General features: G+C 42.7%; 1 protein-coding gene across 3 annotated transcripts in view; it reads left to right on the top strand.

Annotated features, from left to right (window-relative positions):
- Positions 1-14,221, top strand: part of SGK1 (serum/glucocorticoid regulated kinase 1) — a 206,663-nt gene extending 192,442 nt beyond the window's left edge. Inside the window, exons 1-11 of one of the 3 annotated variants that reach the window (XM_073627315.1) lie at positions 4,318-4,717; positions 8,958-9,033; positions 9,480-9,555; positions 10,361-10,549; positions 11,064-11,195; positions 11,467-11,579; positions 11,689-11,812; positions 11,918-12,013; positions 12,294-12,449; positions 12,557-12,646; positions 13,149-14,221. In XM_073627315.1, coding sequence (XP_073483416.1) covers positions 4,684-4,717; positions 8,958-9,033; positions 9,480-9,555; positions 10,361-10,549; positions 11,064-11,195; positions 11,467-11,579; positions 11,689-11,812; positions 11,918-12,013; positions 12,294-12,449; positions 12,557-12,646; positions 13,149-13,316 — 1,254 coding nt within the window. In that variant the 5' untranslated portion in view covers positions 4,318-4,683 and the 3' untranslated portion in view covers positions 13,317-14,221. Of the gene's footprint in view, positions 1-4,317; positions 4,718-8,668; positions 8,844-8,957; positions 9,034-9,479; positions 9,556-10,360; positions 10,550-11,063; positions 11,196-11,466; positions 11,580-11,688; positions 11,813-11,917; positions 12,014-12,293; positions 12,450-12,556; positions 12,647-13,148 lie in introns of those variants that run through there. The other 2 variants (XM_073627314.1, XM_073627312.1) reach the window with 2 other exon arrangements.
- Positions 14,222-15,939: the final 1,718 nt, after the last annotated feature.

Here is a 15,939-nt window from a genome sequence, read left to right as displayed (position 1 = left end):
TAGGTTGCGGAGGGAAGAGTTGGGTCCTTTGCTTCTCCTCCCGGCAGAACAGGAAGCAGGTCCTGAGACCTGATTGTCCGGAATGCCTAAGACTGCCTGGCCAATCGGGTCTCAGGACCCGCTTCCTGAAGCATAAGCGAATATTAATTTGCTAATGTCACACAAGTGGCTGCCCCCAGCACTGCCCTGATTGCAGAGTAATCTGATCATTCCTTTTTTGGTAGTTTATGGAGAGGGATTGCAGTAATTTCATTTACTTGTGACCAGTCATACCCATATAGGGGAATACATAGCATTTAAGAACATGTAATCTTACTTTTCAGCCTAACAAGCCAGGGACCAGAAGTTGATGACTGTCATCATACTATGTGCACAATGTTTTTGCATCATTCTTGCAAAGAATCCTTTTCTGCTCTTTCATCAGGTCTCACAAAAAAAATATTCTTCCAAGCCAATGCATTCTTTTCTGTCATTGCCTTTGTAAGGTGAATGTGCATTTCTGTATTTTCATAATTCAATGTAAACACACGAATCAATGGCAATATAAGAAAAGACATGGGCCTAACAAACTTTAAAACACAAACGTTCTTCTCTGTCTGGTCACAGGGTTTAAACCGAGGGTCGATAGCCTAAGCTGCACGCTAGAGTTGAGTGAGTTTGTGCTAAAGGTCAGTGAGTTTAGAGATTGCTATGCAGTATAATCTTTCTGCATACCTCACAGCTATGTTAAAGCATGCAATGTAAATGACTGCACCTTTGTACAGTTTTTTAATACAAGATTAAAATAAGGCCAGTTACGCCACCTATGGTAGAAGACTGTTTTAGAGTTAATGCTAAACAAGGTAAACTGACTGTTCTATAGCAGGAAATAACAGGTGACGGGAATGCATATAAGCTCTAGGGAAGGACGGGAATGTGTTGACGATCTAGAATCTAGTCCCCTCAGTAATGTTCTCTACTGTGATTTTTCTTTCATTTCCAACATACTTATTTCTGGTGGTTTCTGAAATGTAAAGGACCCAGGGGTCAATTCAGAGTGTAAGGATCTCAGCTACAGCTTTCATGATACTTTGATAAGTTAGGGGAATAGCAAATTTGGTCAAAGCTGTCCCAGTCGCACTCATAATTTGGCTGTGCAGAAGGGGGGGCATGGCAGGTTGCCAGGGCAAGCCAATGCTCTGTTTACCATATAAGTATCCACTGACACCAATGATCTTTTTTGGCTATCTTTAAATGGAAATTCTTCCCAGTGACCACCGTTATGAATGTTATTCTTTACACTGACCACCAATATAAAGGTTATTTCTCCCACTGAGCACCAATATGAAGGTTATTCTTCCTACTAACCACCAATATGAAGGTTATTCTTCCTAGTTCCTACTGACCACCAATATGAAGGTTATTCTTCCTAGTTCCTACTGACCACCAATATGAAGGTTATTCTTCCTAGTTCCTACTGACCACCAATATGAAGGTTATTCTTCCTAGTTCCTACTGACCACCAATATAAAGGTTATTCCTCTTACTGACCACCAATATGAAGGTTATTCTTCCCACTGACCACCAACATGAAGGTTATTCTTTCTACTGGTCACCGATGTGAAGGTTATTCCTCTTACTGACCACCAATATGAAGGTTATTCTTTCTACTGGTCACCAATATGAAGGTTATCCCTCCCACTAACCATCAATGTAAGGAGCATTGTCCCCCCTGAACACCAGTGTAAAATTGCCCTTCTTCCAATGACCACCAATTTAAGTGGATCCTTCTCTCACTGACCACCAATCTAAGGGGGGAACTTCTTCATTGATCACTAATGTAAAGCTGGCCAAAGATGGAAATTCTGCTGGTTCCACGGGGACTGGTTGAATTTCAATCCATGTGCTTCTGCTCATGTGTAACCACTTGCCGACCAGCTGCCGCAGTTTCACTGCGGCAGAATGGCATGGCTGGGTGAAGCAACGTTATGTTATATCGCTTTGCCCTGTGGCCACCAGGCACGCGCTCGTGCCGCCAGAGGTACGCACGTGCGCCCGCTGCTCGCCCCCAGAGCTGATGCGAGTGCCCGGCGGGCGCTCGCGACACAGCGACACAGTGACACAGATCCCGGTTCTCTGAGGGCAGAAGAGACTGATCGTGTGTTCATACAAAGTATGAACACCGATTTCTCTCTTCTGCTAGCAAGTCCCATCCCCCCTACAGTTAGAACACACCTAGGGAACACAGTTAACCCCTTGATTGTCCTGTGTGTTAACCCCTTCCCTGCCAGTGACATTTTTACAGTAATCAGTGCCTTTTTATAGCACTGATCGCTGTATAATTTTCAATGGTCCGAAAAATGTGTCAAAAGTGTCCACTTTGTCCGCCGCAATATCACAGTCCTGATAAAAATCACAGATTGCCACCCTTACTAGTGGAAAAATAAATAATAATAAAAATGCCATAAATCTATCCGCTAGTTTGCCGCAATTTCAAGTGCACTTTGCACTTGTAGTTTGTAATTGAAGCGCAAAGTGGATTTGCCTTTCGCAAATAACCCCCATTGTGTTTTTTTCAAAATCGTTGCTGTTCTTTTGTTTATAGCACAAAAAAAAATGCAGAGGCGATCAAATACCAAAAATTTTGTTTGGGTACAGCGTTGCACAACCGCACAATTGTCATTTAAAGCGATGCAGTGCCAAATTGTAAAAAGTGCTCTGGTCAGGAAAGGGGTAAAATCTTCCGGGGCTGAAACGGTTAAAAAAAAGTCAATCTAATGGTCGAGTTTTGTTGAACTGGAATGTTAGAAAATGTTTCTTGATCAAGTGTAATCTGACAGAGAAGTTCCTGCTGTCAGAATGCAATGTCTCAGCTTGGAGAATTCCTCTATACACTTTGTTTTTGTGAATGAAGGAATCAGTTTGCCTTTTTTTTTTTTTCTCTGTTCAGTCCGCTGGCTGAATGATAAAAACAAGATCCACCTATGGCCAATTTAAGGTAGCATTTTAATGCCCCCAAGGAAAGGGACATTACACTGACCTCAAATGTAAGGGGCTTCTGGCCATTGACCATCTATGTAATGGGCTATTTTTCAATTGACCATCAATGATCAGTTTTTATGTATTAGTATTTGTTTCATTTTATTTCTATGTCTGAAAATAATTGTATCTTATAGAACACCTCTGGGTGTCAAACATGCTTCGTATACCACATTCTTTATTCTTTTACTTTTTCTTACATCTTGGCTCACTCTTTACTCTAATGGAGTTGATTTACTAGACCTTGTTCACATTGGAGCAACTTGTCATGCGATTCAACAAGTTGCACCCTATTGCCGGCAATCACACTGTTCGGTGCAACACGGACTTTGCGGTGCAGCAGCGAAGTGAAAAACTAGTTCCTGCACTACTTTTGGCAATTTCAGGTGCGACTTGCATAGCCGCACAGATGTCTTCTAAGTCGCACCCGAAGTCGCACTGACATGCAGCTTTGAAACTGTGTGATTTCAGATGAAGTCAAAGCCGCTGTCAATGTGAAAAAGGATGAACTGGAGAGTGCAAAATCTGGTGCAGCATAGAAATGAATCAGCTTCCAGGTTTTAGCCTGGGTTCACACTGAATGCGGGTTTGAAATCGTGCAAGTTCAGCTGAATTTGCACAATTTCAAACCCGCATTTCCATATGACTTCGGGAGCAATTTCAGAGACATCTGTGCGGGTTCCTGCACAGACGTCTATTGAAATCGCCACTGAAGTCGCCAAAAGTAATGCAGGAATTACTTTTGTGAATCGGTGCGGCGCCGCAAAGTTGGCCTCCCATTGATTCGGACATTGATTAGACATGTCAAATCGCATGTCAACTTGGCCTCAATGAGATTGGGGGCTTATTGTCAAAGCTTAATTGAAAAAGCTGAAATTAGAAGCTGATTGGCTACTAGCTGCACCAGTTTTAGTAAATCAGCCCCTGATCCATCAATATAATAATAATTATCAGGAGTTTCCTGAGATCTGAAAGTTATTTCAGGAGTTCCTCTATGTTAAAAAGTTAGAGAAAGTCTGATGTAGGCTGCCATCCAGTATGAGTGCTTCTTGATTTGTGTACTTCTAGAAGTGTGAGCTGACCCTGTAGTATTGGATCAGACTCCAACGATGTGCAAGCTCATTGAGCTTTCTTCATAGATGGGATCAGTAGCTAAGGAAGGAAAAAAATGGTATTTTTCCTGTTAGGAAATGCTTAGTAGGTGGCAGGGCTGAACAGGGGGCGCCTGCTCCACCCTCTGGGTATCCGGCCCGGAGGAAGAAAAGTCTCAACAAAGCTGACTTTCCTGCAGATGACACAAGGCAATGTGACAACCCCAGCCAGGCGCCACAGCAAGCAGAAGACAGGCGACCCCTGAGAGCTTCCTTCCTTGTCCCAGGTTGTCACCCCCTCCTCTCCTCTCCCCTCCTCTCTACTCCTCTCCTCTCCCCTCCTCTAGTCCTTTCACCCTGGTGACTTTTGGAAGCAGTTGATTGCTGTCACTTGGACTGTGATCCTGGGCAGAGCCAAGCAACCTACCCTTATCTACTCTATGCTAATCACAGTGCCTGTGGCTTCATAAAGTAGCAGGCTGCAGTGGAGAGGCTCTCTTTTCCCTGAGCACTGTAGAAGGAGGGGTGGAGTGAGATCTGACTGTGGATTATTATTACATCTCTGCATTCCAACATGAGAACCAAGACAGAAAAGTCTCCTCTGAAAGGTAAGCTTTCCTGATCTATAGATACAGCCATTGTGTACACTCTGATCACCATATAAATGAAGAGGATCAGGTGTGAAGATCTGGGACTGGGGAGGGTGACATTGTCCTGCAGACTTGTAAACAAGTGAAAGTCCTATTGTTTTCTGCTGATCATGCTGGGTCTGTCAATAACTTGTCTGCCTGATGTGTTTAGTGTCTTTATGGATTTAGTATTGTCTGAGGATTATCAGCTCACTTTGAATGACTTTAGGAGGAGATGTGCTGGCTGATGGATGGTATTTATCATACCATGATGAAAGGGTTGATGGAGATCACTTACTGCTGCTTACACAGGATTTGGTTTCCTGCTCTAGTTTCATTTGTTTTGGATGATCCTTTCTTATTTGGAAAATATGTTGCCACTTTGTATCAATGTTTTCACTTGTAACTTTAGGATACATGATCATGGTCAGTCATAGGAAAACAAAAAGTTTACATCTCATCTAAAAATCCAGCCTGTGACATGTGACAATTGGCTTCTCGGTCACTTTGTGGTTAGTTTAATGAGTACAGTGAAATGTCAGTTAAAAAAAAAAAAGTAAAGTGTAGATTTCAGAGCACAGCTTTACTGTATGTACTATAGAATGTAGGGTCTGGATATATCAGTATGTCTTGTGGGCGCCCCCTTGTGCTGGGAAAGTGCTATTGCTGAAAGTGACAGCAGGAGAAGCTGTGCAGTGTCACTAAAGCTGGATACACACCATACAATTTTCTTTCGATTTTTTTCCTTTAGATTTACCAATACCAGATGAGGTCAAACCTAAACATTTTCAATTTGTATGCAATCAGGCAGCCCCTTGCACTACATAGTTGAACTTAGGTCCACACTGGTGTGTGGAAAATACCGCATTTATTTTGCACGGCAATCGCACTGCATTTTGTATGGCTCAGATCACATTGCATCCGCACCAAAACGGTGCAGGACCCTTTTTTTCCCCAGAATAGAACCTGTGAACACCCATGCAATGCTATTCTGGCAATCACACTGCCTATTGTGATCCGGTTCAAGGGGTGTCATTACTTTAACATTGACGCCTGCAGCAGATCGCATAAATGCCATGTGATTGAGAAGCAGTGCGATGCAATTGCATTGATGGACACCACAATGCATTTTGAGGGCATTTAGAAGCATTTCTTTCTTTTTTAATCAGTTTTAAATTTTTTGCTAAACATTTTGCACTTTTTTGGTGGCTATCACAATAAACAGGTTGCAGAGACACACATCTGCAGGTCCAAGCATTCTACATGGTGGCAGAGTGAAGCAATCACTTAGTGCAGATATATCTCATATATAAAGTATATTGAAGGCGATAATAAACGTTGAGGAGAATTTATCAAAACTGGAGCAATCAGCTTCCATCTTTCATTTTCAAAGCTTAACTGAACAAGCTGAAGCTAGAAGGTGATTGTTTGCTATGCACAGCTGCTCCAGTGTTGTCCCCTATAGTAGATGCATCCCTGTCACCCAATCCTGCCCAGTGACCCCAGAACCAGTAACATAGAGGAAATCGATGTTTTCTAATGCAGTGACTGTTGAAATCATCAGACTGGTTGGGAGAGTGGTGGGATCAGTCTGATCAGCTCAGCAGGGTATGCCTGGCTTTGTTTTCCTTGTCACACTTGTCCACACACCTCCACAGGGACTCCCTCTGCCCACGGTGACATGTGCTATGGGGGGAGATGAGCAAAATGAGTGGGATGGATGTGCTGTGTGTTGTTGTCATTGCCTCCCACCAGTGCGTTGGAGAAACACCTGCTCCATGCAGAACAGCTAATACAGCTCAGTATAGGTGGAGAGCAATGGATTCCTATTGCAGGGATAAAAACTTAATGATTCCAGGTATTGCAGGGATAAAAACTCCATGATTCCATGTACATTGCTGATCTAATGGTCATTACTGTGTTCTGACTCTGATAGGGATCCCCTCTTATTATTAGATGTGATGTGGTTGTGGAGTGGAGCAGTGCAATGCTTTATACTTTCATCAGCTCAGCTCTGAGTCTTGTGTGCTTAGAATAGACAGGGGGATCCTGGGCACATGTGATCATCCCTCTAATCTGTGAGATTACTGGCCCAGTCCCTTCTGATCTATCGGATCACTGCCCTAGGCTAAACCTCTGACCTACTGGATCCATGCCCCAGTCCCTTCTCATCTGTGTGATCATAGTCCTGGCTGTGCCCCTTTATTTGTGGGGTCACTGCTCCGGTCCCTTCTGATCTATCACTGCACAACCCTATGAGATCATTCCCCAGTTCCTTCTGATCTATGGGATCACTGCCCTGTACCCCCTGATTTGTGGTGGGATTACAGATCCTATACCCACTTTATGAGAGTGGAATCACAGCTCGGTACCCCCTATATATGTGGGATTACAGCCTCTGTACCGTCTGATCTATAAGATAACAGTCTCTGTGCCCCCTGATCTGTAAAATGACTACCCCAGTCCTTTCTGATCTATGGAGTCACAGCCTCTGCATCGCTTATAGGTTCACTAGTCGGTATCCCTGGATCTGTGTGATCCATGTCCCAGACCAGTCCCTTCTGATCTGTGTGATCACAGCCTCTGTACCCCCTGATCTGTAGGATCACCACCCCAGCCCTTGTGATCTATGAGATCGCAGTCCTATACCTCCTGATTTGTGGGATTACAGCCTCTGTACCCCCTAATCTATATGATCACAACCCTGAACCCCCTATCCTATGAGATCATAGCCTCCCTACCACTTTATCTGTATGATCACAACCGCTGTATCCCCGATCTGTGGGATCACTTCCCCAGCCCATTTGATCTTTGAGATCACAACCTTGTACACCCTGATTTGTGGAATTTCAGTCTCTATACCCCCTATTCTATGTTATCACAGCCCTGTACCCCTTCATCTGTGTGATCCCAACCCTGTACCCCTTTAATCTCTGTGTGTGATCAGTGCCATGTACCCCCCTGTCCTAGCAAATCACAGCCCTGTACTCACTGCCTTGTGGGATTTCAACCTCTGCCCCCCCCCCCCCCATCTATGTGATCACAGCCCTGTACCCATTTGTCTGTGTGATCCCAGCCCTGTACCCCCAGTCCTATGAGATCAGAGCCCTGTACCCTTTTATCTGTGTAATCCCAGCCCTGTACCCACAGTCCTATGAGATCAGAGCCCTGTACCCTTTTATCTGTGTGATCCCAGCCCTGTACCCCCAGTCCTATGAGATCAGAGCCCTGTACCCTTTTATCTGTGTGATCCCAGCTCTGTACCCCCAGTCCTATGAGATCAGAGCCCTGTACCTTTTTATCTGTGTGATCCCAGCCCTGTACCCCTATATCTGTGTGATCCCAGCCCTGTACCCCTATATTTGTGTGATCCCAGCCCTGTACCTCTATATTTGTGTGATCCCAGCCCTGTACCCCTAGTCCTATGAGATCAGAGCCCCGTACCCCTATATCTGTGTGATCCCAGCTCTGTACCCCTATATCTGTGTGATCCCAGCTCTGTACCCCTATATCTGTGTGATCCCAGCCTCCGTCCCTTGTATATGACAAGCCCCGTTCACTTTACCTAGTGCCTCCGCTGCCTATGTGTGATTAGTATGGGAACATAGTGAATTTAGCCCGCAGTGTCTCTGTTGTACGTTCCTGGTGAAGCAGGTTCTGCTGGGCGTTGTGGTATGTACTGTACATAGGTGCCCCCCTTCTCCTTCCTCTTGGCACAGGCCGATCACATCGGAGGACACGAAGTTCTTCTCTCTCCAGAAAAAGAGGTGAGCCGCGCACACCCCGCCCCCTTGTGGCGTCATCAGACGAACGAGGGGGCGGTGCCCCGGTATTCACCAGCTGACTGACCCCAGCTGGATCTGGGCGCTTTGAACCCGAGCCAAGTTTGTTTCATTGTGTGCTAAGCCCCGCCCCCCGAGCTCATCCCATATATAAAGGCAGACAGAGCCGGGAGGGCAGTAGAATCAGCGGAGCTCTCGGGACTGTACAATCTCCTATTGGGACTTATCCATCTACTATATCACTATGACAGTAAAGAGCCCGGACAACGTGCCCAGCACACTCACCTACTCCAAGATGAGGGGCATGGTGGCCCTGCTGATCGGTGAGTGCTCAGGAGAGGACATGGGGGACCCCAATGGAGAGGACATAGGGGGACACTGGGTGGACCATCATCTATAGCTGTACTCATCTTCTACCTATCTCTTGTGTCTTACAGCTTTCATGAAGCAGAGGAGAATGGGCCTCAATGACTTCATCCAGAAGATCTCCACCAACACCTACACCTGCAAGCAGTAAGTGGACTTTCTTACTTACCTCCTAGACATGGGTTGGACCCAACTTCATCATTTACAGCTAGGAAATCTCTCTATTCATTGATGACTGCACAAATCTGCCTGCTTTCTATATACCAGCCATCATTCTTCACCATACATGCTACAATCGTACCTAAACGATGGTCTTTGAGGACCTACCTAAGCTATCCAATCAACTAGCACTATTTGGGAGATCTAAATTGTACAATCCGATTGTAACGTGTATGATGAGCTTTATAACTCGAGCAGTCCTTGGATTTTTGTATCGCTCCCAAAATACAATGATGAGAGGCTGATCTGAAGGCAGAGAATACTTTTCTTCCATTCATAGTATCCTATGAGTCAGAATTGTATGTGTGACACTGCCTCCTACTGGCCAAAGTGGAGTTTATTCACAAGTTTGTTTTTTTGTTCTTTTATTTCAGTAATGAAGTGCAATCCATCCTGAATATTTCACAACCTTCAGAGCCAGAACTGTTAAACGGCAATCCCTCGCCCCCTGTAAGTATCTATGTCGCTTCTGTTAATGATTGTTGAACCTGTGTCTATTTTCATGCTGCAAAACGCTTGCATTTTGCGATATTAATATACACGCCAAGTAGAAATTGTGTATGTTATGTGGCTGGTTCACATCTATGACCTGCAGTTTGCAACCCATTCCCACCGGAGCAATTTGAAGCACGTTTCTTCAATGCTCAAGCTTGTGTCCTATATAGTTTTAGCTTCTATAGTTCTGTACTTGATCATTTTATGTGGCACTATATTAACCCCCCCTCTTCTAGGGGCTTTTTAATATTGTTCGCATATACTTTTAGACAAGTGTTTGTCTTGTTATATTGCGTATATCTTTTTTGGTATCAAAAAGTCAAAATTTTCCCCAGTTTTTCCCCTTTGTGGGTTCTTGCATAGCATCACAGGGATTGATACCAGTCTATGTTGCAGTTCAGAAACATATTATCTATCTTCAATGCTCAACATCAAGATGCCCAATATATTATTAATATTATTCAGGATTTATATAGTGCCAACAGCTTACGCATCACTTTAAAACATAAAGGGGGACAGCACAATTACAATACAGTTCAATACAGAAGGAATAGGAGGATCCTGCTCATGGAGCTTACAATCTAAATCTTGTCATCTAATAGTACACAGGCATCAAATGCATATCACAATTAATTATAGGCTTCTAAGATGCCAAATGCATATAACTGTTGATTATAGGCTTCTAAGATGCTTTAATTTTTTTAAAACAACTTATATGGATACCTTGCCATATACTAAGTAAGACCATTTTGCCTTTCAGCCTAGCCCATCACAACAGATCAACCTTGGTCCATCATCCAATCCTCATGCCAAGCCATCCGACTTCCAGTTTCTGAAAATCATCGGGAAGGGCAGCTTCGGAAAAGTGCTCCTGGCAAGGCACACAGCCGATGAAAAATTCTATGCGGTTAAAGTTTTACAGAAGAAAGCCATCCTTAAGAAAAAAGAGGTAATTATGACTTGTGTTTACTTGCTTCAATGTGACTCATACTGGTCAGTCTGGAATTATGAACTGTGCTCTTGAGAACGAGGAAAAGTTATGACAAACAGTGTGCTGCTAAGGAAACCAACATTATAAGTCTATAATCAGTTGTGAAATATGGGTTGATGTATTATGAGTGTTATAGGAAAAACATCTTCATGCCCATAACAACCAATCACAATGTTTGTTTCTTTTTTTTAAACCTGGTTTGGAGAAAAAAAAATGAAACCGGTTGCTTCTTATAAACAGAAATATTTATTTAATTAATATTATTTTTCTTTAAAAGTAATAATAATAAAAAACTAATATATATAGATATAGATATAGATATAGATATATATAGATATATATATATCTATATATATATATATATCTATATATATATATATATTTAATTAATTAATTAATTTTTTGTGATGGTAGTGTTTTCAGGTTTGTCAGTAGTTTGATGTGCTTTTTCTCTTCTTTTTTATATCCTCAGGAGAAACACATAATGTCAGAACGCAACGTGCTATTAAAAAACGTCAAGCACCCTTTCCTGGTCGGGCTTCACTTCTCCTTCCAGACGTCCAGCCGATTATACTTCATTTTGGATTACATCAATGGTGGAGAGGTAAGCAGGAGTTCCATCCAGCAAACTTTTTTTCCCATTTCAGCTAGCTGTAGCATTGTCTTTTTTTTTTTCTTTCACTATGGGAAAATACTGCTGAAGGGTGGAAAGTTACTAGATTTAGCATTTCCCTATGGGCTGCCAAGGGTCAGGCTGCTGCAGCCAGCAACTTCCAGCCATTGTCTTCTAGCTTTGCATACCAGTACACGTCAATTGTCTAAGTGCAGCTGCTTGAGCGTCTTTTCTAATCTTTATTTATATTTTCTCTTTTTAGCTATTCTACCATCTACAAAGAGAGCGTTGCTTCCTGGAACCAAGAGCTCGATTTTATGCAGCTGAAATAGCCAGTGCACTGGGATACCTGCATTCTCTGAATATTGTTTACAGGTCAGTTGGCTTTCCTTAATCCAGATGACTCCATATGTCGAATGCACCGAGCACTGTCTTGTGTGTAGGCATTGAGCACTGTCTTATCTTATTTGCTTTTTCTTTGCAGAGACTTGAAGCCTGAGAACATACTACTGGATTCACAGGGTCACATTGTCCTAACCGATTTTGGACTTTGCAAGGAAAACATTGAGCCCAATGGCACAACTTCTACTTTCTGTGGCACTCCAGAGGTATGTCTGTCTTTTTTTTTTTTGCTTTTTTTTATTGATATTGTGTAATTTTTTTATTGCTGTACTTCCAAATGTGATTTCTAATCATTTGTATTCCATTTACAGTATCTAGCACCAGAGGTTCTTCACAAACAGCCTTATGACAGAACAGTTGACTGGTGGTGCTTAGGAGCAGTACTGTACGAAATGCTTTATGGCCTGGTAAGTAGCATCCAAATCATTTATAATTTACACTCATTTACTAAAACTAGAGAGTGCAAAATCTGGTGAAGCTCTGTATAGAAACCAATCAGTTTCCAGTTTTTTTGGTCAAAGCTTAATCAAACAAGCTGAAGTTAGAAGCTGATTGGCTAGCATACACAGCTGCACCAAATTTAGCACTCTCCAGTTTTGATAAATCAACCCCACTGCCTTTTTTTGGTAATAATGGTAAAGTGTGTTGTCCACAAATCTAACAAAAGGCTTGTTTTCCCTCCCACAGCCACCGTTTTACAGCCGTAACACAGCTGAGATGTATGACAACATCCTGAATAAGCCCCTGCAGCTAAAACCAAACATAACCAACTCAGCCAGGAATCTTCTGGAGGGCCTACTGCAGAAAGATCGCACTAAAAGACTCGGTGCCAAGAATGACTTTGTAAGTGGAAATTCCATGTACAAAATTCCCATGCTGCTCTGACACTCAAAGATCATGTCTGCATAATTACTTTTGATGGTCTAATCCTATTCTTCCTTTGCTGACAGATGGAGATTAAGAACCACATCTTTTTCTCTCCAATTAATTGGGATGATCTCATCAATAAGAAGATTACTCCTCCTTTTAACCCAAATGTGGTAAGTATTAAGCAGCTATGTCTTAATGCCAGGCTATTTTTAATGTTGGAAGACATTAGACTTGCAGTTTAATTAGTTCATTTGCTTGTAAATCACATATTGGGGTTGATGTGCAAAATCTGGTGCAGCTCTGCATAGAAACCAATCGGATTCCAGGTTTTATTGACAAAGCTTAATTGAACAAGCTCAAGTGTGAAGCTGATTGGCTACCATGCACAGCTCCACCAGATTCTGAGAGCTCCAGTTTTAGTAAATTTCCCTCACTTGTGTCTTGTATGAGAATGAATTAGGACGTTAGTGCAGTCATGCAGGATTCACATGTATATTTAGATTCACAGCACTAATCTGTAACTTGATAAAACACGATGGCAGACTGTCCATCTAAGAGCATGACCTTATTTGTTAGCGGTTTAGATTGCTGAGGTAGCATAGTGGGGAAGTATCTCCTTCATCTGCAAGTTCATGGTCCTAAACTGTTTTTGTTTACCTTCCTTTTCAATAGAGTGGCCCAAGCGATTTGCAACACTTTGATCCTGAATTCACAGAAGAACCAGTTCCAAATTCCATTGGCCAGTCACCTGACAGCATTCTAATAACAGCCAGCATTAAAGAGGCAGCGGAAGCTTTTATGGGCTTCTCCTACGCCCCACCCATGGAGTCCTTCCTTTGAGAAAGGCTTCCGTCACCATGTGGTCACCTTTTCTTAGTCAAGTCACAAAAGTTGCACATCCTTCATGACAGCATCACAGCCTTAATTTCAACATGACCAGTTTTTCTGGATGAACGCACAGTGGAGCTTAGTCAACGAGGGACAATAAGTGACTTTAATACAGGCATGGCCTTCAGCTGTGAGGGGGCTGGTTTTATGAAGAACCAACTCTGCCAGTGAGACTGCAGATTCCAGACTTTGTAAGCAGATTGAGGAGTTTCAGGAAGAGTCTTCGAGGTGGAAGAACATCTGAAGTTTTAGTCTGATTTGTTTTCGTTTTGCAACGTGCCTTTCTAAACCAGAGGTCCAGAATAGCTTGAGAACTGTCCGGATGAGATGGAATTTCTTGGCTGGTGGACTCTGCTTTCACAAGTGAACAGTGGTATGAGTGTGACTTACAATTGCAGTAGAACTGTGATGTTCACACCTTAATGTGACACTAATTCTGGGGCATTGTACCTTTTTTCTTCCATATGTGGAAGTGAAGTTTAATGTACATTTTTTGTTTTGTTTGGATAGTACTAACTAAGTGTATTGCCATGGGCTTGCAATTACCTTTTTTGGTTTAAAATGCTTGAAGTAAAGCATTGCTGCTATTCAAAGATTTCTATTTTTAGAAATGGGTTTTATGGACCAAAATGCCCCACATTTAGTTATTTGAAGCTGTAATATGTGGTTTAAATGTACATTATTTATGATTTATTTTTGACATTCCTGACCATCTTTGTATATATTGTGTATATATACTAGAGCTGTATATTTAAACTTATGGATGTACTTACAAAAAATGCCAATGTACTATAATAAGAGGAAATGTACCTTTCTGTGATCAAACCCAAGGGTTTGCAATAAAACTTTAAAATACATGTATGGTTCTGTACACTGGTATGAAAAAGGGACAGTGGGAATGGAAATGAAAAGTATTTTGTAGCAATAAAGTGATCTGACATACACAAGGCTGAAAGATATCACCAAATGGTCCTCAATCTTCCTAAGATCCACATGGAGGCTTCCATTTCTGACTCTTTTTCAGTAACAGTTATCAACACAGAGCAAGTATGCACATAAAGATTCCTGACTTTCCGAATTTTAATGTTTGTTTTAGATCAGTAAAGCTGGCCTTGCATATTAAAACTGGCCATAGATGGTGCGATTTTCTTTCTTGCAACCACAGGCTCAATTTCCCCAATCAACACAATAACTGTTGATGGGGGAATCCCTCCAATAGAGCTATTGTGTTCCCCCAGTAGGGGGAGCTGTCCCAGTCAGGAGAACACACTGATTATTGCTATCAGCTATAGCTGCTGGCAATAATTGGATGAAAAATCATTCGATCAACTTGGGTACAATCAGCCTGCCCATACAGTGTGCGAATCTGGGCCACTCCCTGCTGAACTTGGTAGAGATTTGAACCGTCTATGGCCAGCATAAGATGTTGCTTGATTCCCTCATCCAAGCCAAACAGCATGGACGGAAGAGTCTGCAGGGCCACTATTGTATTCTGACAGCTGACACCTGCCCATGTCAGGATACCTGAACAGTGTCTATAGGTACAGATATAGGTGTTGTTCGGCCAAGAATTTTGCACCCGGTTCCTTCAACAAAAGTCAGCAGAAATCAGCTGGAATTTGATCCATGTTACCTTTAAAAGGTACTAAAGCCAGTGGCTTCATATACCCGCCAGGCAACTAGCCTTTTATAGCAAGAGGCCAGTAATGGAAGCCCTGTTTTATCCCTTGAGTAAAGTTTGCCTTAAAGGATACCTGTCATGGGAGCCTTTCATTGCTGGCCACCTTAAAAAAACTGCTGGTTAATTGACTGTTGTCCTGCGCCACTGGCCCAAAAAAAAAATCTCTGCATAATGATTATGGATCAGCCACTCAAAAAGCATTGATGCCAAAGGGTCAACATGACATTCAGGCAACTGGCATTTTTAGGAGGTCAGAAGTGGGAGTAAGTGCCGGTGCACACTTGTGCGATGAGGGAACCCTGCAAACCCAGTGCGAGTTCCTGCATTGCACCAGAATCACACAGTGGTTCACACTGAAATCTGTGAACCGCTGCGGGTGTCAATGTGAAGTTAACAACACCCCCAGATCAGTTTGCAGATCGCAGTGCGAACTGTAAAATGGTGCAGGAATCGGATCGCATAAGTGTGAACACCCATGAGATCCGATTCCAGTGCTGACCAAAAAAAGGGTCCTGCACCATTTTGGTGCGGATGCAATGCGATTTCAGCCATACAGTTTGTATGGCTGAAATCGCATGGCACAGACATTGCATGTGATCTGTACAGCAGTGAGGTGGGAATCACATGCAATGTCTGTCATCGCAATAGTGTGAACCGGGCCTTAATGTGTTGGTTTTGTGACCAGTCGTTTTTAAGCTGTAATTTTCCAGGTTAGAAGGTGATGGAGAACACTTGACTAGTTACTTTAGGCAGCAGTTTTTAATATGGGGCACCTAACTTAGTCCTTGTTCACACAGTGTGCTATGCAGGAGAATATCCAATATAGTACATATTCATTTTACAGGAACCATTCTGCCTGCAGATGCTTTCCCCTGGGGAGATCCTGCGTGAGAA

The sequence above is a fragment of the Aquarana catesbeiana genome, linkage group LG04, assembly GCF_042186555.1.
Source record: "Aquarana catesbeiana isolate 2022-GZ linkage group LG04, ASM4218655v1, whole genome shotgun sequence".
NCBI lineage: Eukaryota > Metazoa > Chordata > Amphibia > Anura > Ranidae > Aquarana > Aquarana catesbeiana.
Note: the sequence above shows the minus strand (reverse complement) of the source record. Positions and strands in the feature narration are given on the sequence as shown.